The sequence below is a fragment of the Corapipo altera genome, unplaced genomic scaffold, assembly GCF_003945725.1.
Source record: "Corapipo altera isolate COAL_440 unplaced genomic scaffold, ASM394572v1 51, whole genome shotgun sequence".
Taxonomy (NCBI): Eukaryota; Metazoa; Chordata; class Aves; order Passeriformes; family Pipridae; genus Corapipo; species Corapipo altera.
The window spans coordinates 12,618,241-12,640,206 of record NW_020884892.1 but is presented as its reverse complement, the minus strand read 5'-3'; the positions used below and the strand labels follow the sequence as shown (position 1 = coordinate 12,640,206).

The window sequence follows — 21,966 nt, the reverse complement described above, 5'->3', positions numbered from 1 at the left end:
GATCTACCTTTGACTGATAATTCACCTTGTCTCTAACATCTTCCATTCCACATCCACAATATGATTTGGAGAGGCTGTGCTTTAGGATGAGGTGCCATCCCTGCTTCTGAAGATGACAATTCTATAAAACTACTCATGATCTAAATTTGATTGTTCACACCAACTCCATTACTTTTGGAGGAGTTGACTTTCCTCTACACCGACCCTCACTTGCTATCAAGCATTTTAATTAAAGTAATTTGAAATTAGGTTTTACGTCAAATGTTCATAATTTCTAGAAAACTTAATATCTGCCACTAAACATCTAATTTCACAGAAAAATTCTCAAGATTTCTAAGTTGCCATAAAAAGTTGAAAAGAAGCTAAGAAAAACCCAACAAACCAGCTACCTCGTTTTCTCTTTTAGTCAAGTGACTGAAGTTCTTATCCAACAGGGAAACTGTGTATTCATATTATTCATGTATTTCAGTGAAGAAAATAAACTTAGATATAAAGAAAATTCCTACTTGAAATACAATAAGCAATCTGATCATTAAAAGAGGTTTCTGTGGCAACAACACTTATTATTGAATCACATTTATTTCTTAAGTATGTCAAGTATATTATTGGTGGTATATATATGTATATATGGTCGAAGAGGGACTAGAGTAATGTGAAATTGAAGTTGCACTTGGCCCAGATTACCCTATGTTTCTGTGATTTATCTTCACTATCATCTTGGGTCACAACACACTACCAAAGTCTTTGTAATCTTGTTTACCGTCCTGCAGTGAATCAGTCTAGGGTTCAATTCTATCATACCCTATAATTATGACAATTTTATAAAAGAAATATTTATGTCTGGCAATGATCTCACTTGACACGTTCCAGAAAAATAATTTAATTCCAGAAAAATAAATTAATAAAACAGAACTACTAAATGTGTCAGCAAATAACAGGAAACCTACATTAAACATGGTTTTTCAGAAGTGTCATAACTAATAAAAAAAATGATAGATGATAATATGTACATTCCTTAGCAAAGAGGGAGCAGACTTAAATGCATCTATTTTGGTTGCATTAGATTGCAAACTAGAGACAGTATTAGATTGCAAACTAGAGACAGCAATACTGACTTTGTGATCAAATCATCCATGGGCATGAATCCAACCAGAACTTAATTGATACAAAAGTGTCTTAGGTAACATGAAATTGTGTCTCTCCAAAGGCCTTAGGGTTAAATAGCCCAATTTGTGTAAACAACAACTTTTTTATTTTTATTTTTATTTTTATTTTTTTATTTTTATTTTTATTTTTATTTAAGTTACTGACTAAGTCTGGGTTTCCCCACACACACTTGCTGAATTAAAAATATATCTAAATCACCATATTTTAAAATAAAGATATCATTTTAAAACATTTTTCATAACATATTTTAATCGAGAAAACCCCAGATTTTTTGAATACTTCTTATGAGGAAAAGAATGGAAAATATTTATGAGGTAAAAAAGAAATAGAAAAAAGGACAAAATGCTTTCATGATATTTCTGCTTGATTTCTACTTCTTTTGAAGAAAATACAAAGTAAGATGGTGTGGTGAGTTGTTAAGTTTCTTCAGAACTGTTGAGCTCACTGGAAATAGGAGGCTTATAGACACTGAAGACTATGGAGTGATGATTCCTTTGTTCAGGTTAGCTCTGGATTGCTAACCACAAAAACAAAAGGAATTAGCTAGTTTAGTGTTGGCTCTGCATAGACTACCTGCACAAAGCTTCACATTAATGCAATGTACCTTTTCAGCTTTCCAGTTTTATTAGAATATTTAAATAAAATTATTTACTTTATTTACCTGACAGATTGTTCTACTTTAGCAGACATACCTATGAAAAAAGAGGTCATCTGCAGGAAGAACTGTACTCAGTATTGGTGAGGCTGCACCTCAAGTACTGTATTTAGTTTTCAGCTCCTCACTTCAAAAAGGATATTGAGGTGCTGGAGCATGTCCAGCAAAAGGCAACAGGGTCCAGGAAGGGTGTGAAAAACATGTCCTATGAGGAAAGGCTGAGGGAGCTGTGTTTGTTCAGTCTGGAGAAGAGGAGGTTCAGGGGGGACTCATCGGTCTCTACAACAACCTGAAAGGAGGTTGTAGTGAGATGGGGGCTGGTCTTTTTTGCCACGTCTGCAGTGAGAGGACCAGAGGAAATAGCCTTAATCTGAGACAGTGGAGATTCAGATTAAATATTAGAAAAAAAAAAATCACTGTTAGGGTACTCAGGTATTGGAGTAGGTTGCCCAGGGAAGTGGTGGAGTCACCATTCCTGGAGTTCTCAAGAGTTGCCTGAATTTGGCACTGGGTGATTTGGCTCAGTGGTTTAGGGTACAGTGGCAGCGCTGAGTTGACAGAGGGATTGGATGATCTTGAAGGCCTCTTCCAAGAGATGTTTCTATTCTAAGAAAATGCTGTCCTGGCATGGAAGGTAATAACTAGAAACTACTTAAGGAATAGAGAGAACAAACCTCTTAAAAATTGACTACACATCAAAAATTTAATTATTTTAATGATCTTTCACATGTCTAGCCAGGTGTCCTAAATGCAGCCATTGTTAGATTATTGCAAAAGACACTTAAAAGAACTAAATAAACTATAGAAATTATGGGGAAAAGATTTCCAGGCACCAGTCATCTGAGTAATAAGGCCATGTTAAAGCCAATTAATTTTATAATCCTCAATAACTGATTGAACAGATCAAAACTGGCAAACTTCCAATCACTACTCTACATCTTTATATGATTATTTCTAACCTGTAGCTGCATTTTGGAAAAGGAAACAGAAAAAAAAAAAGTATTTGTAAAAAAACCCACAAAACAAAATCACAATTTTAAATACTCCTAAAAACAAGAGGTGGGAGGGGGAAGGAAAAGCAAGCAGATTGAAAAAGGCATTGACAATCTTTTTTCAACTCCCTGCTGGGTAATATGAGCATATTACCAATAGGTGTAGGCCTCAAATTGTTGAAAGTGAATAAAATTTGACCCACCATCTGTTTCTCTTAAAAACAGACAATTAGCAATTTAATTGACTTGGCACACTATATATTATAGTACATATGTCACGCTAGATGAAGTGATTTGGTTTCTACAGAGTTGTAGAAAAGGTGCCTTGAAGCTTTTGGATTATTCTTCTTGATGGTATTTTAGAGACACTTCTATTTTGATAAAAAACTATGCCCAGGGCTTAAATTCTGTCATGTGCAGCTTTTAGCCTTTTTAAATGTAATGTTAAAGTAGAAAATAATGCACCATACTGCTATGCCAAATGTTATTGATTACACTGTGTCCGTGCTTTCATTTTATGAAGCCTGCGGCCGGACTGTCAGATTACAGGTGTCCTTTAGGTTGCTATAAAAAGTTAAAAGTAGTAATTGCCATGTTAACAACATACATAGTATCATCTTACTATCCAAGTATAAGATTTATTTTCCTATTTTATAGATACACTAACACAATGTACATTTTCAGGATTATTCTCCATTTAACTTATCTGTTTCTTACTCCTTTTGAGGAAAAAATAATATTAGAAGAGTAAGTTTCAGTAAACAAATTGCAACACAGTAACTTTAGATTGCCATAGTGTTTAATGGTTTCTATCATCATATATGAACATATTTTTAAACTTAAATGTCATCTACAATAATCATATAGGAAGCAACAGTTACACTCTTTTTTTTTAATACTTTTTAGAGTTAAGCCTTTTATAAGATTTATTATTGCAGTTATGTGTATAACCCACATCTATTACATTTATATCTGTTCTAAGTAATTGCAAGATAGCTATATAAAAGAAAATGCATGGTTGTACGTAATAAATAATAAATTGGTGACAGCCTCTAGGACTTACAAAAAAAGAAATGACTGTATTCAACAGTGTGAAATATTCACTTGATCTTTGTCACTGACAATGAAGGCCATCACTTTTCGCTTTCTCATCAATTCAGCCAAAATTTTAAATGGAAAGCTAGCTTTTAATTTTTTTCCTTCATTACTACTGACAATGCTACTACCTAAAAAGTTTTTTTAGTTTAGTTTTTAATTCACTATTTTTCAGACAGTCAAGCATAATTTTGCCCCCTTTAAAACTCCTCATTCTTAATGCAATCATTTTCTATATTTACTGTAAACCCGGTCGATAAAAATAACAATTTCTTTCTTTACTAGAGTGACCTTTACCATTTCTGTGGCCTTTCCCTTATCCCTAACTCATGACATGTGAAATATTGATTAATTCTTTTTCCCCTCAGACTAAAGAAAGAATTAATTTAACATAATTTTTTCCACATATATATATAAATTATATAATAAATATATATTAAAATTATATATAAAAAAGATTTACACATTGTCTATTATTAACATCACATAAGCAATAGCCTGGAGAGAATTTTGGATTCTGGATCTCGACTCTAGGAAAACATTTAAAGTCTTATTTTAGGCAAGTTCTGTAGTTCAGTAAATATTATTTCTACTCCACTTAGCCACAAGCATTGCAGTGACCTGCCACAGCAGGATTCAGTGTTTGGTTGGGTTTGCCTTGGCCAGAGCTGCTTTTAGCTTGTTTGAGCCAAAACAGCAGTTGTTTGGTAAAGGTATGATCTTTTACTTATCCTGTCAGTGATTAACTTATGTGCCAGTCACACGTCGTGAATCCCTCATGGGGGTAGACACTGTGTAGCATTCAACAGCCCCTGGTGTTAATGGAAAATAAGTAGGGATGTATTCTTCAAGTTCAAAACAGTAACTGGGAATCAAAAAAGAAAAGAAAAGAAAACAAAACAAAACAAAGCCCCAAAAAACCAACCACACACAACCTGGCTGTTTGAAGTATGTAAGGATAACTGCCCAAGAAGACCAAAAGAAGGGAATCCCACTGGGATCACCATACTCCTCCAAGCACTGACCTCAGGATGCTGATAAATTGTAGTACACTCCTCCCCACTGCCCTCTGTAAGAGGAAGGCAAATGTTAATGTTCAGGCCCAAAGAGACACTGGAAAGGTGAGCATCACTCCAGGGAAAAGGAGTAGATACGAGGAAGGTTATGTGCCACCTTATCTATATTGTTAATAAGGTTCCTCTGTGTTAATTAGACAATCTGAATGCTAGATTTAAAATGTGAATTAGACAAAGAAGAAATTCTTTTTCTTTTTATATTTATTTCCTTTTTCTCATACCTAGAATGAAGGTACCAACAGATTGCACTGAGTTGTGAATTGCTCTTATATCCCACCCTTTGGCTATGTCTGGATGACACAGTTCTCATCATCCTAGTTTCTTTAGATCATCTCTCCAAAATGCTTCCTCAAGGAGGAAGAATTTCAGGCCCCATTTTTTGGATTTGAAGAAGATTTTAGGAACGTGGTGTTCAAAATTACAACAAGCACAAATTTTTGAAGTTCCTTCTTTAAATTTGGAATAAGCTTATTTTGTATCCCTATTCCCAAGAATTCAGTTGAGCTGTAAATAATATCACCAACAGATCTTCTAATTTCCATTATTATTAAATGCTTACTAAAATCACCTTCTAAGGCTGACTTGTGAACTCATTTGTTTAATGTGATGTTATTAATTTCATCAGGTTAACTTCTGTATTTGCTTAGTAATTTACATTAATAATCAGAGAAAGTTGTCATAATATCTCTTTAATTACCATGTAATTAAAATATTTGCTATGTATCTATTTAGTAAAGTTCATTTTCCTCTCAAATTGGTTCTGTAACAATCCAAACAGTTCGAATGAAAAGTCTTAAGTGACTAACAAACACAATAATGAAGATTTGTTAGTTTACAGGCACATTCTCACATCTCTATATTTTACCAAGTACTTTAAAATGCAGATTTAATTTATATTCTACCCTGTGATCTTTTCCAATTTTGTTAATCATTAAAAAAAATCAAAACAAAACAAAAAAAACCCCTATCATCTAGTGCCTTTGCATTTCCACTTAAAAAGACGAAAACTATAATTTGCAGAAATTAAAAAAAAAGACACCTTAACTGCCTTTCTGTATCACTGAAGTTTCTTGAAGCAATTTAAATTTCTAAGACATGGTAATCTCATATCCTGCTTTCGTAGGTCCCAGTTATAAATAGTTCAAAACAGTGTCCCCAGCTTCAACTTAGCTGAGAAGTCAGCTGTGGTCTTCTTTCATTATCTGACTCCATCACTCCTCACTCAGCATTGATAAAGCCTTCACCATAGAATTAACAACTTCATTCAGTTGTACCTTCATGATGCAGTTGTACCTTCATGTAGGTACAGTTCCAGGAACCAGCTCCTAGGTGCTCACTAGCTACAAGCTGGATAAAATGACACTTTGGTCAATCTGACAAACAATTTAAATTTCATATATGTGTGATTCTTCTAGACTATCCAGCTGGAAAAAATATGTCTGTATATGCATTTTTTTTTAAATATTGAAAGGTGCTCCCACTTCAGGGAGTCAAATTTTCTATTCCATTGGTAAAGGGAAAATATAATACCCTGGTTCTTATAAACCATAAAGGAACAGGTATTTTCCTGGTAGTTTTCAATGTGTCAAAACTAAACCACAGAAAACTGTATTCAAGGCACACTGAGCTGATATAAAATGTTTTTATTACCAGACTTACGACAAGCAATTTAGAACCAGAAAAGATTACAGAGGAATGACATTAAAAAAAGAATAAATATGTATCTTTGCATTTCAAAATCCTCCTTTATTTCTGCTTAAAACCCCAAACATTTAAGGTAGCCTAAATGTTCTAACTCAGGAGAAATGAAAATCTCCAAGGAAGTCCCCCAAAGGCTCAGGCTCAGGGGAATTTTCACAAAGTAAGAACAGAAAACCCTGACTGCAATACTTAAATCTGCTGCCTTAAAAATGAAAGACACTAATACCATAGAAACTGAAATGAAAGCACTGTGACCTAAGGAGTGACAGAAGGACTTTTCTCTTTTCTTCTGGAACTCTTATTGAAGAAAAAGAGAAATTTAATCTGATATAAATATATTATTTCATCGTAAAAGAGATAGTTGTTGCCTATACATATACGTATGTAAATAAACCTTTGTAAGTATTTTCCCCTCCCCCCAATGCTGAGTAGTTGTGTTTTGTCTGAAAACCCTCTCACACTGGGGCAAATTGTGAGAGGGGTGCTTGAACTTGGAAATTGGATTTCTGAGGGTCTCAAACCACCACACCATTCATTTCCCAGATTATTTTCAAAAGTATATAATTCATAAATTTTGACAATTCTATTGAAACTTTAGGTGTTTCGTAATACTTACAGTTAGAATCAGAATAACAGAATGAAACTATCATGGAGAGTATATGGAAAAAGTTTTTACCCCCCATAATATTTTTTTTCCCCACGTACAAAAGCAAGAAATATGCCTCTTGTATTCTTTTTTTCATAATAGAATCACAGATTCACAGAAACTTTCCGTTTGCAAGGAGCCTCTAGAGATCGTCTAGTCCAATCCACCTGCACAACAGTGACCCTTAGAGCAATTTGCCCAGGACCATGTCTGGTCAAGTTTTGAATGATCTCCAAGGATGGAGATTCTGCAATCTTTTTGGGCAACCTGTTCCAGTGATTGACCATCCTCACAATAAAAGTGTTTTCTTAGATCCGGATGAAATTTCATATATTTTAATGTGTGTCAATTGCCTCTTCTGGTAACTGCTGAGAAGAGTCTGACTCTTATACACATGAATAAGATGCTCCTCTGCATTCTCCTGTCCTGTCTTAAGAGCTCCAGTGATCTCATTCTCTTCTCGTATGAAAGCTGTTCCAGCATTTTTATCATCTTTATGACCCTTTGACTTGCTTCACTGAGTCAATACATTTCTTGCACTGAGTAACTTTGAGTGAGTAAGAGAAAGTCACAGAATTCCTCTCTATTGTAGACGTAAAAATTCAAAACCCATATAATCCACAAGTTTTGCACAGGCAGAGAAAGCTTAAGCTGCTTTTGTATATATAAGTAAATAGACTTATATTATTCATTTGGGTATATTTCATTAATTGTTTTCATCAGAGGATAATGATTTAGTATTATTATTTTTATCATAATTATAAAAAGTGATAATTCACTAATTTGTTCTCTAATTCTCACTAGGGACCTATTTAAAGGAAGTGCCATAATTACATGAAAATACCTTTTAAAATTATCTGGCAATATGAAATTCTGATTTTATCACAGTCTCAGTCTAGTAATGTTAGTTTCTAAATCCACAAGTCCAGAAGCTTACACAGGAACTTAGAGACTCTAGAAAATAAAATATTTACTGTATTTTAAGAGTAAATGGGACCAAAGACACATCAGAAGCACTAAATTCCACAGTATATTTTCTGGGAGATCATTACGTTTGCCTAGTCATATCAACTTGGAACTTCCCAGGGTTTCTTGGCCTCTCACTTTTTCAGGTATTCAATCAGACTTCATAAGTGTTCCTGAATCTACAAGGAATTTTAGATCATCTACTCTCATCCTGTGTTACTTCAGTTTAGCAGAAGTTCATTTCTTATATGATTTGCAAGAGTTTCAATATGCAAAATATTTCAGCCTAGAGGCAGGGGGGAGGAAAAAAGAAAAGGAGAGAAGAATAACAGGGAGATGGACAGACAGAGGGAGAGGGAGAGGGGAGAGGGGAAGAACAAAGAACAGAAGTCCCCGGAAAATATATATTTGTGTACATGGAAGGACTTTTCTCCATTATCTGGACAATCTGGAGGGTTGAAAACAAGAGAAGATATGACCAAATATTAAACATAGTATGTAGTAATAATAATAATAAACCCTGTGTATTTTGATCTGTTGTTTAGAGAAAACAAGGGAAAGACTCAGTGGTTAGACATCTTAACACCATTTTGGAACACTCACCAGTCCATCATGCAGTATTTGTTTTCTGACAAAATTAAATCTTTTAGCATTTTGCACATGCTGCTAGTGGTTAAATAACACCCCCCCCAAAAAAAAAAAAAAAAAAAAAGAAAGCTAAAACTAAAGCCAAGGACAGCTATCCAGCTACCACCCTCTTCTTTTATTAAAAAAAAAAAAAAGGCCAAGATTTAGAATTCAAGGAGAAAGATGATGGTCTATCTTTTAATGTGACAACACAGAGACAAAGGCATTCTCTCTCACGATATTAGACACTGAATTTTTCCCTTAGTTTTAAGGAATTCAAACTCACATTACATATCTCACTTTAATAACAGATTTGTGGCATCATGGGAATCTACAGTGTGTTATTGTAGCATTTTTTTCATATGTCATGAAATTTTTTATGTACAGAAATACACCATGCAGGACTGAAAGAAAGGGAAAGCTAAAAAAAGAAAAGAATATGCAACTTTCTGGCAGTTGTTCTTAAAAAGAGTACAATGTCTATTCAAAAGTATAAGCTATAACATAACATGATTATGGATTTTAATTGAAGGATGCAAGCTTTTATTTCTATTCCAAATGCATCCATAATAGGTGTACTAAAATGGTATTTTCTCTAGAAATATGTTACAGAAAATTCTAACCAACAGCAAACTCAAACATAAAGCCAGCAATTAATATAAGATACAGTCTACTCTAATATACAATATAGTTAATTAATAGAAGTTTCTCAGAACATGAAAATATATGATGAAAATGTACTGCTGATGTAGTTGTTTTCTAGCATAATAGCACTTACAGAAATTAATTATTGGCTTGGAGGAAAAAGAAGGGGAAAAAAAAAATATTCTCAGGGCATATGCTTGGCAATATGGAACACTGAGAAGTCCAAGCTAGAGAATTGAAAAATCTCAACCAGTTATGCTGATTCTTTAGAGTGTTTTAGCTGGAGCATTTTGAAAAACCTACATACATATATACCTTTTAAATTTAAGTTCTCACTGTATTTTAAAAACAGTGCCAACCTGCTTGTAGCTATCCTACATACTGAAATATACAAATCAAACCAACAAGCTTCACTCTTAATGCAAGCAAGTAAAATAGATTTTTAACCCTCTGTTTCATGCAATGCCAACAGATGAAGAAATTAATCAACCACTATGTCATGATGTTACATCAGCAGACAAACAGATGGAAATCTTGTGTCTGCCACGCTTTCACAGGCTGATGTAGCAGGAAATACATCTTATTGTTTTGAAAGCAGACACCTCCAGAGACTGCCACACACAGATCTTCACCACTGCAAGAAAGTTCGTGCAATGCAGCCAGGAGGGGGACCTCCATCAACTCAAATTCAAAGGTGGTAAAAGGAGATTAATCAGGCATTGCAAATTCTCAGTGTTGTAAAATATGTGGAGTAAAGAGCCAGGTTTGAACTTGGGAATCATGGCCAGTTGGTCGAGAACACAAAAATTTTTATTGTAAACAATGAGATAGATTCACTTAGAGATAAGAAAGATATTAAATATTGCGACAGAACTCCATATGCATGGTGCTTTTTAGAGTTCTTCAGGTTAAGATATCCTAACTGTTATTCTATCATATTGGGCTTTCTAATTCTATGCTTTGCCCAGGAGAATCTTCCCAAAGCATGAATTGCTTTATTATTTATATATATGTGTTCTTGCTTTCAGTTATAGAGATGAAGTTCAAAAATTCTCATATGAAAATTTTAACTCCCACAAATAAACAAGCAAGTCTGGGTAGATTTGTACGCCTAAATCAGAGGTAAATGTAACATATATACTTAATGCATTAGACAACAAAACTAATTGCAGTTAAATATACATTCAAGTGCTGAAGAGGACGCGTCAGAGTAACAGCTATTTAGCCCAGAGTCCTGGTTTAAGCAGTAGTTAATTCTTAGGGACATAGCAAAAGATGACCTTTCCATGTGTAATGTATTCATATTGCCCAGCAGACTAAGGTCAGAACAGAGAAAATCCTTCCTCTCTTCTTTATGGATAACACGACTACAAAAGGTTGGATTGCTAAATGCTTTTAATTAAACGTTATAAAGAAGAAGACCTATAGTTTTATTGAACAAAATTAAAGAGTCCTGGGAGTCACCTTCAAACAACAACTTATCTGACCAGTTCTCCACTGACAAGAGGGGAGTTGTAGAAAATGGATCATAAGTTGTATGCCATGAAAATAATTACCTTCCTTTAAACCAAACAAAACCATTAAGTAGAAATATGAATATTAAATTAAGTCTTTTTGAATACAAATAACTTCATTCTTAAATCAACTTGGAGAATATTGAACAACACTAACATGCAGAGAATCACAGAATAGTTAGGGCTTTGAAGGGACCTCTGCAGATAGTGCAGTCCAACCTCCAGTGGCTCCTTGAGGCTTGCCTGTGCTCCCATTTGGCTCCACTTGTCTGGAACTCCATGCAGCTCAGCTGGGCTCAGTTCCCCTGGGGTTTGGGCTCAGCTCCACACTGGTTCTGATGCAGGGGCTGTTCCCAAGCACACAGCTCACAGAGGAGCAGCTGCAGTAGTCACACAGTTAGTTTTACTCTCTTCTTCTCTCACACTGTGCTGGGGGTGGCTCAGACCCCCTGGAACGTGGTAACAGTTACATGATTCAGGTACAGGTACGACTTCTCATAACTCCCAAGACACGGGATGGCAGTGGCCACTTTTTTGGTACCAGTCCAAGAGTTCTTGGTAGTGAGGCTTCCTGAACTGAGAGGCTGCAGCAGCCGGTGTGTCTCACTCCCTTTCTCTCCACCCTACCAGCAAGAAAAGCGTGGTTCCAAACAGGATGGAGAGAGTTCTGTTTCTGCCCAGCAGTATCTTCCTCTCCACGCAACCCACACTCAATCTTGGCCATGGCTTCAGGGAGGGATCTGCTTATAAGGAAACAGTTCCTCCAAAACAATGTTGGAAAAGGGAATAAAATACAAAACCTACTTAAACCATGATGGGTATTTAGAACTATTTGTAGTTCTAAAAGGACATTTGAGGAAGTGCAAATGGAAAGTTCTTACAAATATTAGGATCTCTGTCATAAAATGACAGGGGCTTTATACATGTTTGCTTAAAATATAGTTAGTTGATGGTAAAAGTAAATGGTCAGTTCTACCAGAGAAGAGAACTCACTAATAGACTTCTTCACTATCTAATCTGTTTCACAGAATTACAGAATGGGCAAAGTTAGAAAGGACTACAGTGGGTCATCTGGTCCAACATCCCTACTCAAGCAGGGTCATCCCAGAGCACATTGTACAGAACTGCACCCAGACAGTTTTCAAATATCCCCAGCGAGGGAGACTCCACAACCTCTCTGGGTTATCTGTTCCAGTGTGTGGTTACTGCAGAGTAAGGAAGACTATCTCATGTTGAGGTGAGATAGTGTGCACCAGTTTCTGCCCACTGCCTCTTTTCCTAGTGCTTGACACCACCAAGAAGAGCCTTTTTCCATACTCTTGACACTCTCCCTTCATATACTTATCAACATTCATGAAGTCCTCTCTCAGTTGTCTCTTCTCCAGGCTAAAGAAGCCCAGCTTGCTCGGCCTGTCCTCATAAGAGAGATGCTCCAGTCCCTTAATCACCTTTGCAGCCCTACGTTGACCCACTCCAGGATCTTCATGTCTCTCTTTCATTGAGGAGCCCAGAACTGGACACAGTATTCTAGATGTGCCTCACTAGGGCTGATTAGAGGGGCAGAATCACTTCCCTTGATCTGCTGGCAGTGCTCTTCCTAATGCACCCCAGGATACCACTGGCCTTCTTGGCTACAAAGACACACTCCTAGCTTGTGGACAGTTTATTTTCCATCAGGACCACCAGGTCTATCACCACAGAGCTACTTTCCAGCAGGTCAGCCCCCAGCCTGTACTTCATGGGGTTATTCTACCCCAGGTGCAGGACCCTGCACTTGCCTTTGTTGAGCTTCAGACAGTTCTTCTCTGTCCATCTCTCCAGCCTGTTGAGGTCCCTCTGAAGGGCTGCACAGCCCCCTGGGGTATCAGCCACTCCTCCCAGCTTTGTGTCATCAGCAAACTTGCTGAGGAGGCATCTGCTCTACCATCCAAGGCATTAATGAATAAGTAAAACAATATTAGGCCCAGTATTGAACCTTGGGGGACACCACCAGTGACAGGCCTCCAACTAGACCTGGATTAAAACCCTCTGGGATCTGTTGTTCAGACAGTTGTCAATCCACCTCACTGCCCACTCCTCAAGTCCGAACTTCCTGAGTTTATCAATGAGGATTTTGTGAAAGATGGTGTTGAAAATCTTACTGAAGTTGAAGTAGATAATACCCACTGCTCTCTCCTCATTGATCCAGGTAGTTGTTTCATGATAAAAGGTCATCAGGTTGGTCAAACCTGATCTACTTTTAGTGAATCTATGCTGACTATTTCTGATCACCTTCTTGTCATCAATGTGGATAGACGTCTTCCAGAATGAGGCACTCCATCACCTTTCCAGGGATTGAGGTGAGGCTGACTGGTCAGTAGTTCCCTGGTCCTCCCTCTTTCCCTTTTTGAAGACTAAGGTGACATTTGCTTTCTTCCAGTCTTCAGGCACCTTCCTGATCACCAAAACCTTTCAAAGTCAGCTGTGAGTGGCCTTGTTATGGCATCTGCCAACTCTCTCAGCATTCCATCAGTGCCCATGTCAAGTGCATGTCAAGTTTGCTCAGGTGTTCTCTAACCCCACCCTCCTTAATCAAGGGAAAGTTTTCCTTCCAAGATCCCTTTACCCTAGTCTCCTGGGTTATAGATCCCTGAGGACTGGTCTTGTCAGAAAAGACCACTGGAAACAAGGCATTTAATTACTGCCTTTGCTGTGTCCTCTGTTACCAGGTTCCCCCCTCCATTTACAAATGGGTTCATGCTATCCTTTGTTTTCCTCCTGTTATTGGTGTATGTGAAGAAGCCCTTCTTGTCCTTGATACTGTTGGTCAGACTTAATGCCAGATGGGCCTTGGCCTGCCTTGTCTCATTTGTACTTACTCTGACAACTCTCTATATTCCCTCCAAGTGGCCTGACCCTCTTCTATCTCGTCTGTATTTCCTGCTTATCCTTGAGTAATGACAGGAGTTCTTTATTCCTCCATGCAGATTTCTTGTCCCCTTTGCCCAATTTCTTGCTTTTTGGAATGCATCATTCTCAAGGATGGTTGGAAGTGATCCTTGGATATCAACTAACTTTTTTGAACCCCTTTTCCCTGCAGTGCCTATTCCCCTGTGATTTTTCCAAGACCTCTGAAGAGGCTTTCATCAGCTCTCCTGACTTTCTATGGTTAGAATCTTACTTGCTGCCCTGCTTCCTTCTCGACCAACACTGAACTCCACAATCTCATGGTCACTACAGCCAAGGCTGACCCCAACCTTCACATCTCCAACAAGACCTTCCCTATTTGTTAGTATGAGGTCAAGCACTACACCATTCTTTGAGGGGTCCTCCAGTATCCATGTCAGAATATTGTCATCAATACTTTCCAGGAACCTCCTGGACTCTTTATGATTTACTGTGTTGCTTTTCCAGTAGATGTCAGGGTAGTTAAAGTTATTGTTGGACAATATATTGGTAGATATGATAGAATACAAGGCAAGAAGTGAAATGACAAAGCTTGCTGATCGTACTAGATTAGACGAAACAACGATGACAATCACCCGTGAAGAAATAAAGGTCCTGAAAAACTGAGCAAGAAGTAAAATGGGAGATTAAATATATGGTATTTTCTAGGAAAACAATAAAAAGGTATCAGATGAAAGTAGTAGAACTATAGTGAACAAAAGGAGATACTTCATTGAAATGTCCATGACATAAAATATTCAAGATACTAAAAATGTATGTAGACTTGAGAGGAAAAATAGAAAAAGTCATGGATGAAAAAAGATCCATCAAGTTTTACTACTATAAATACACTGGATTTAGGAAGTCTCTGTGCCACAAACTGTTAGGGAGTAAAAAAACATTTTGAAGAAATATCACTATATCATGGCTTGCTCTCTTTTCCTTATGTCATACTCAGTTAAATGAATCTTTATCATGACTCTGTACAGCTGTTCTCATATTATTATAATCTAGGGATTATAAAAAAGGAAATTTTGTGCTGAATATATTGGTTGAGAATTAGATAAAAGTATTATTAACATATTTCGATAATACTGACTGAGTAGGGTCAGAAAAAGGTAGCAGTGAATTCTGGCCAACAAAGCAGGAAAACACAAGAGTAAAATACAGCACCAATTATCATCTTAGCAGAAAGTTAACAATCTTGAATTACAAAACTTGTCAATAACACACTTTCAGCAGAAATTGAATCAGTACAAAGAAAGCTGTTCTGTATTAGTAAACTGTTGCTTAGTGCGGTTGCAAAAAAGAAGTGTTTAAATCTTTTAAAATTTGTACTAATCATGAGGCTTACATGGGTTAAAATAATTTGCAGGGATTTTTACCATTACTATGAATCTCTGCTTGTCATTCTTTCTGCAAAATGAAGTTAGGATGCACAAGAAATAGAATTGGGGGTATTAGAATCCAATTACATAAATCATTTATATGATCCTGTCTAGTTACTGCACCACAAAGCACACACAAAGAGAACAAACACATGAGGAGTGTGGGTACAAAGGCAACAGAAATCATCACAACAGTGAAAATACCACAAGAGAATACATACTGAAATTGATAAACTGAACAGTTCAGAAATGAGAAATTTGTCATAGATTTAATTCCTGATTTTGATGTGCAGAAAGGACAAAAGCTTCACTTCCCCCTTTCTCACAAAAGGAGCACTATGTAGTATTTAACTAAGAAAACCACATCAAATGTCCTGTGAAACCCCAAAACAAAAACTACATAATGAAACTGTCCACAATCTCACTGAGAATTTTTTTTTTAAAGTTAGACTGTAATATTAACAGCAAGAATTAAAGTTATATTTTTCTTGGTAGAATGAACACAAAGACATATGTTTCATAGATAAGTTACTCACAACTTGTGAGACCTTACTGAAGCCCATGTTATGGCAAACGTATCTTATTTCACATATATGTCTGAAATTCATGTTTCCAGACTTAGTTAGAGGACTAACAATGGATTAAACTATGCATAATTCAGATCATTCAGTATTCTGTCACGAGTAAAAAAGCAAAGGCTGTTGAGCAGTTAGTCATGGAAAAATATCTCTGTGCCATCTGGGACAAAAAACCTCAGATGTGTCTGCAACTCAGTGCTTACTGCTAGGAAAATAGGATGAAAATGCGGATCACGAACTCCAGAAGGCTACCCCAGGCTGCCACAGTGGTTGAAGCAACATGAAAGTCATGCTTTAAGCAAAAAGAAATCTTTTGAAATACTGGGTGTCAGAGTGTAAATCCCATATCCTAAAATTAGATCATCGATGCAGAAAATTGAATAAGCAAGTCTACTTTGCTTTAAATTCATTTTTTACCTACACTCCCACCTAACTTGGCATATTAAACAATCCTCTTCTACAACTTATCATTACTCTCCAGTCAACGTAACCTTCTTTAACTTTATTTTCTTAAACAATTAGATTAGAGTATATCTGATGTATTATTGTACAGATTTTGTCCTGATAGGAGGTAGAACTATCAGAAGAACCTACTGATTTAAGAGGTCTTAAAGAGCATGTAGCCAGTTATTTAGGGAAAAAAAAAACCAAGACACCACACAAAAAAAAAAAAAATTCCCTCAGATTTGGCCACAGCTCAGAAACAGAGGACCCAACAGAATCAGACTGCCCTGAGGATATTTTCTTCTGTTTCAGAGAACTCAAATCTGACCTAAACAGAAGTTCAGCTTTCCCACATGGTCCTAATACAGAATAGTTTTGCACTGTGTTTACATTACTGATTTCATTTCTTAAAATACCTTTTTTTCTATTAATTTACATCATCATTATTTACATTATATTTTAATTCCACAAATTCTGTCATACAGGTTTTTTTGAAAAACTGTATAAGGAATATTTTGAATTTAATCTTGCACATATGTCCAAAGTTACAAAAGGAAGCTTGTGTATATGAAAGCTATTGCATTTAAAGTTCTCATGTATAGTTTTCCAAGAACTGTAAGATTCCATCGCTAGATTCTCAAGGGTTTTTGTGAATTTAAATATACTCACAATTCTCCAAAATCTTACTTCACAAAATTGGGTTTCTAGTGTTTGAAGGCTATGCCATGGTTTTATTTGTTTGTCTTGTATTTTTTGCAGCTCTTTTTTATTCAATTATAGATGAAGACCATTCAGTTCCAGTGTTTGAATATGTTGGACATTGTCTCTCTTCTATTTTTTAGATAAGTGCTTCTTTCCTCTTCACCATGGCTTTGGGAACAGAAGTGCTACTGTGACAATACGGCACCATTTTCTGAAATACCGAAGGATCCAAAGTATTCATGCAACTTGTGAACAGTAATTAAAAAAAAAAATCCCCAAAATTATGATTTGAAAATAATTAACTTAAAATTTCAGATTTCTAAATATTCCATGCTTTTACTTAATAAAACGATATATATATTTGAACCCTATAAACAAACAAACAAACAAACAAACAAAGCTTATACAAGTGAGATAACAGGTAAAATACATCTCTAGTAAGGCAGTGCTTGTATTTCTGTCCTACCCAATCCTGATATTCATTATTCTACCTTCCTAATTAGTTTTATTCTATGGGTTACTGTAAAAGGAATTTCAAAACAACAATGAACACTTATTTACTTTAAAATACTTTCTCCAATATTTATATCTATTTTTTATATTTAAATAATTACAATGGGATCTAGCTATTAAAACCATAAAATAACTCCATACGCAACATCTTAATGTACAAGTAGACACATAATAATGTACAATAGACACATAATTTTATTATTTCAGAGAAACTTACTAGATTGTCTCAAATGTCAGATACATAAAAGTGAATAAAATATTACTTCCTATAATAACATAAATTTAAAGGAATTACTCAGCTGAAAACTGATAAATGTGGAGGTATTAAAAAATTTATTTGTCTATTTCTATAATTAAAAATGGTAGGGTATATTCAATTCTATTCCAGCCAGAAAGGAGGTGACCTTCTATCTTACACCTTGAGCAAGTATACCATTTTGAGGGGCACTGGGTAATGACCTTTACTTCCTTCTATCATATTCCATGTAGGATTTGGAACAATCTATATTTTTAAAATGTCTACCAGACTCAGAACTAAATGTCAATTACATTGAAGAATGTCCTTATGAATTTTGATGGAATGAGGCATGTACATCTCCACTACCTCCAGTTAGCTGAGTCTCAGAAGCATTAAAGCAGATATTTAGGCATCAAAACCATTTAGTGATAAATTATTTTAGCTGTTAGTAGGTACTGTTATCAAGTACAATATCAACTAATTAACTCCAATATAAGCAGGTCTGTAAATTGAAATAATAAAAGATACAGTATCTATACTATCTACGAGGATTTAATTATGTTTTAGTGGTTTTACTTTGGAAAAGCTTTATAAGGTCCTGATAAATGCCCATTAGGAGTTGGATGCTATTAAATTGCATATTATGAATTACCTCAAACAAGTGTAATTTGTGCCTTTCAAGATTGCTCCATGATGGAAACTAAAACAAGGACAGTGAGAATGATCAGAAGAAGATTCCATTCAAAAATCAAACTGCTGAATCTAATCTAAAATACTAATTTAATTGTACCTTTGATGTAAGCAGAAACTTGCAAGACCTTATTATATAAGACATAAATAGATACAGAATCAGCCATAATTAGGTGTCTAATTGGATAGTGAAATTTGTGAGGTGGGACAAGTTAAAGGAACAGAATTTGATCTAGTCAAGAGATGTGCAAGTAAGTTGGGTGTACTTGTACTTGTATGCTCAACTTAGCAATTGGGAGTAATTCACAAAATTAATAATTAATAATTCATGAAATCAATTAAAATGTCTTCTGACCCTGACTCCTAGAAATCATCATTCTTTCAAGTAATTCTTAAAAATCTTTGAAAAGAGAAAATTCTTTGCAATTCTTTGATTCTATAAAGAATTCAGAGTTCTGTCATAGCCCTGAATACATTGTTCTAACATAAATGCTCAGTTTACCTCACTGGACTTTCTCTCATCTTCCAATTCATTATTTCCAAAACTTAAATTTCAGAATAGCTGATCATCCAAAATACTATCCATTTACACATTTTCAGAGCTTACCATCTTTACAAGAAAGAACTTCAACACAAAGGAAAAACAACAGAAATAGCAACCGCTTCAAACCTGACTTGTCCTTGCTACTCCTCCCATTTCGTTTTAAGAACATTGCCCACTATTTCTCTAATGAATACATCCTCTCAGGGATCTAAGTGAAGGCAATTTATATAAAAAAATTATCTCATATTCTGGATTGGGGGGGGGGAACCCACAAAATAAAACCAAACCAAAACAAAGCAAAAAAAAACCCAAAACAAGCCCCACCACACAGTATCTATCCCACTGAATGCCTGATGCATTCAAGTGTTATTTAGTGAACTAGTGTAAACTACCATTGTAAGACAAGAAAGAAATATAGACTCAATATCTAGGTACACAATCACAAAATTGATTATATAGAGATGCTGTTATGAATGTTCACCCTTTCTGTATCCTTCTAACTATTCATATTCGATTAATTTTATTCTTGCAGAACTATAGCTTCTAAGAATAAATGTAACTCATGAATAAAACAAGACATAGTAGAACATTATAAGAATAGACAATAATCCTGTGCCTTCTGCAAACTAAAATTGTTGCAAGCAAAATTAATTTTACCAGAAAAGAATCCTGTAAATAATAGAATCAACAACTTAACCTGTGCAGATTATTTGGAGTTCAGATCTAAAACACTTCCTTTTTTACTCAGCTATGTTTCAAGTTTTGCTATATTAACAAATTCTTAAACTTGTTTATATTATTTATTTTTCTTCCCCCTTTCAACAGCTGGAATGTGGAAATCCTTGTTCTTAATGGCCACCATACAGAAAAGTACTAAGATCTTTCTGTCTTAGTCTACAAGATATTAAGAGCGAAGTGCATTCATGCCATACCACTATGGGGCTTAATAGACGTGGAAAGCCAAAGGAAAGTTATGGACAGAAAAAAAGCCAGCAAGTCACATTGTATAGGTTTACTCTCAGTACACCTATTCACTCCATTTTCCCATTCTCAGCAACATCAGCTCCATTTCTAATACACGCAGTCACTGGTTTAACTTTTGTCTTTCCCCTCTCCCTTTCTGTTGAATAATCACACTTTCTATTATCTGGTTTGGGTGGTAGGTAGAAACCATTCAATTAAAAAAATTCTTACAAGAATACATACAGCTCTGTTAAATGTAGTATAAGAATAATAAACATAACTAATTCTGTAATAATATAGAACTGCATATATATGCATGTATATGTTGTACTTTAGTCTTTGGTTGACTTTGCTGTTCATAGTCTGTAAAAACTGCTTATTCTCCCAGAAATGTCAAATAGCAACAGCTGTTTTATATTGTGCATTATGCACTTGAAGATCATAAAGAACATTATTAGGTAAGTTTTCCTTTGTCTTGGCTCAAGCTCAGCAGAAATTCGAGTTCTTCACTTGAAGTGTTTTTGTTTTGTTTTTTTTCTGTTGTGATAGGCATAATTAATTTTCAAAAAAAATGTAGGAAGTATTCATTTTTTTTACACAATTAGCTTTAAATAATCAAATAATTACTTCATTTAAATATTTTTCAATATTAAATACCATAAAATAAAGGTAAAATTATACGCCAAAACCCAACTGCTGTAAGAACACAGCAAATAAAAGCTGTGCAGTTTCATGTGACATAAGACCTTTAAGAGAATAAATTAACTTTTTTCTATTTTTTTTTAAATTCGGCTTGCATTTTCCTGTTTTTAAAACTGAAAGAACTGGAAATAGAATTCATCCACTAATATGAAAGAAAAACATTTCATAATATTGTCTTAATTTTTGGTACACCAGTGTTGTATCATTACCTTTGTAGTTAACCTTGAAACCAATTGATCCCACACTTTCATCCGTTTGAAGGTGCAACCACATCTGATTGCTCATGCTCACAATTAAGTCTGGTACAAAGCTCCCAGTTAACCTATAGATAGAAAAAAAAAATCTGTAAAGCCATTTAAGTAACTAGATTTTTTTTCTCTTTTTGTAAGTAATCTAAATAACTATTTAGCATTTTTTATGTTTTATAAATTCATCACATTCAGCTCACACTAATTTAGTTATCTCCTGGTTGGCTAGCCAAGACAGCTCTCAAGTTTCCAATGACTGTGAATTTGATTGCAGCCTATAAACACATGTAACTACTACTCACGTTGTGTTGAAATATTTCAGTTGCTGGTCCAGAAAGTCATGTAACTTCCCTAATCCTGAATCTTGTCTGGCAGCACTGTGTGCATGACTCGGGTACATGCAGGCATATCAAAGGCACTAGAAGCCCATAATGAGGCATTACACTGATTCTTTGATTTCTCTGGTATACAGCTACTCACTTTGGAATACATGCCTTGCATGTTGAAAAGGAAGCTGCTATTCTTAAATAGCAACACTATTATGATGGTCCATGTGTTCCCTGCACTCTCTCTCCTCCCCTCATCACCTCTACACAACAATGGAAGAACAGTCTGACATCTGCTTCTTCATTAAGAAAAATAACAAACGTCACAACTTTAAAACCTTCTAATGTTGTTTGCAGGATGGTGATTAATTGGAAAGAACTAAACTTGATTTTTCTTTTTTATTTTTTTCCACTTTTCATATTGTTTGCAAAAATTTGCAAGTTAATGCAACCCTAAATATTCATTCTGTTTGCTGAATGAAATAATATGATAGCATAAAGGAAACGTTGGGAAAGCTGCAGTTTTATGTCATATTACATTTTTTTCCCAAAACTTTGTCTCAAATTTGGTAAGAGTTTATCATCTGAAACAGAACGCTGAAAAGTTCGAAAACATTTTCC

General features: G+C 35.3%; 1 protein-coding gene across 6 annotated transcripts in view; it reads right to left on the bottom strand.

Annotated features, from left to right (window-relative positions):
* The window catches only part of CSMD3 (CUB and Sushi multiple domains 3), a 610,641-nt gene that overhangs the window by 272,141 nt on the left and 316,534 nt on the right, over nt 1–21,966 (bottom strand). For all 6 annotated transcript variants that reach the window (XM_027645674.1, XM_027645676.1, XM_027645678.1 and 3 more), the window contains one exon: nt 20,981–21,093. In XM_027645674.1, the coding sequence (XP_027501475.1) occupies nt 20,981–21,093 (113 nt within the window). The remainder of the gene's footprint in view (nt 1–20,980; nt 21,094–21,966) is intronic.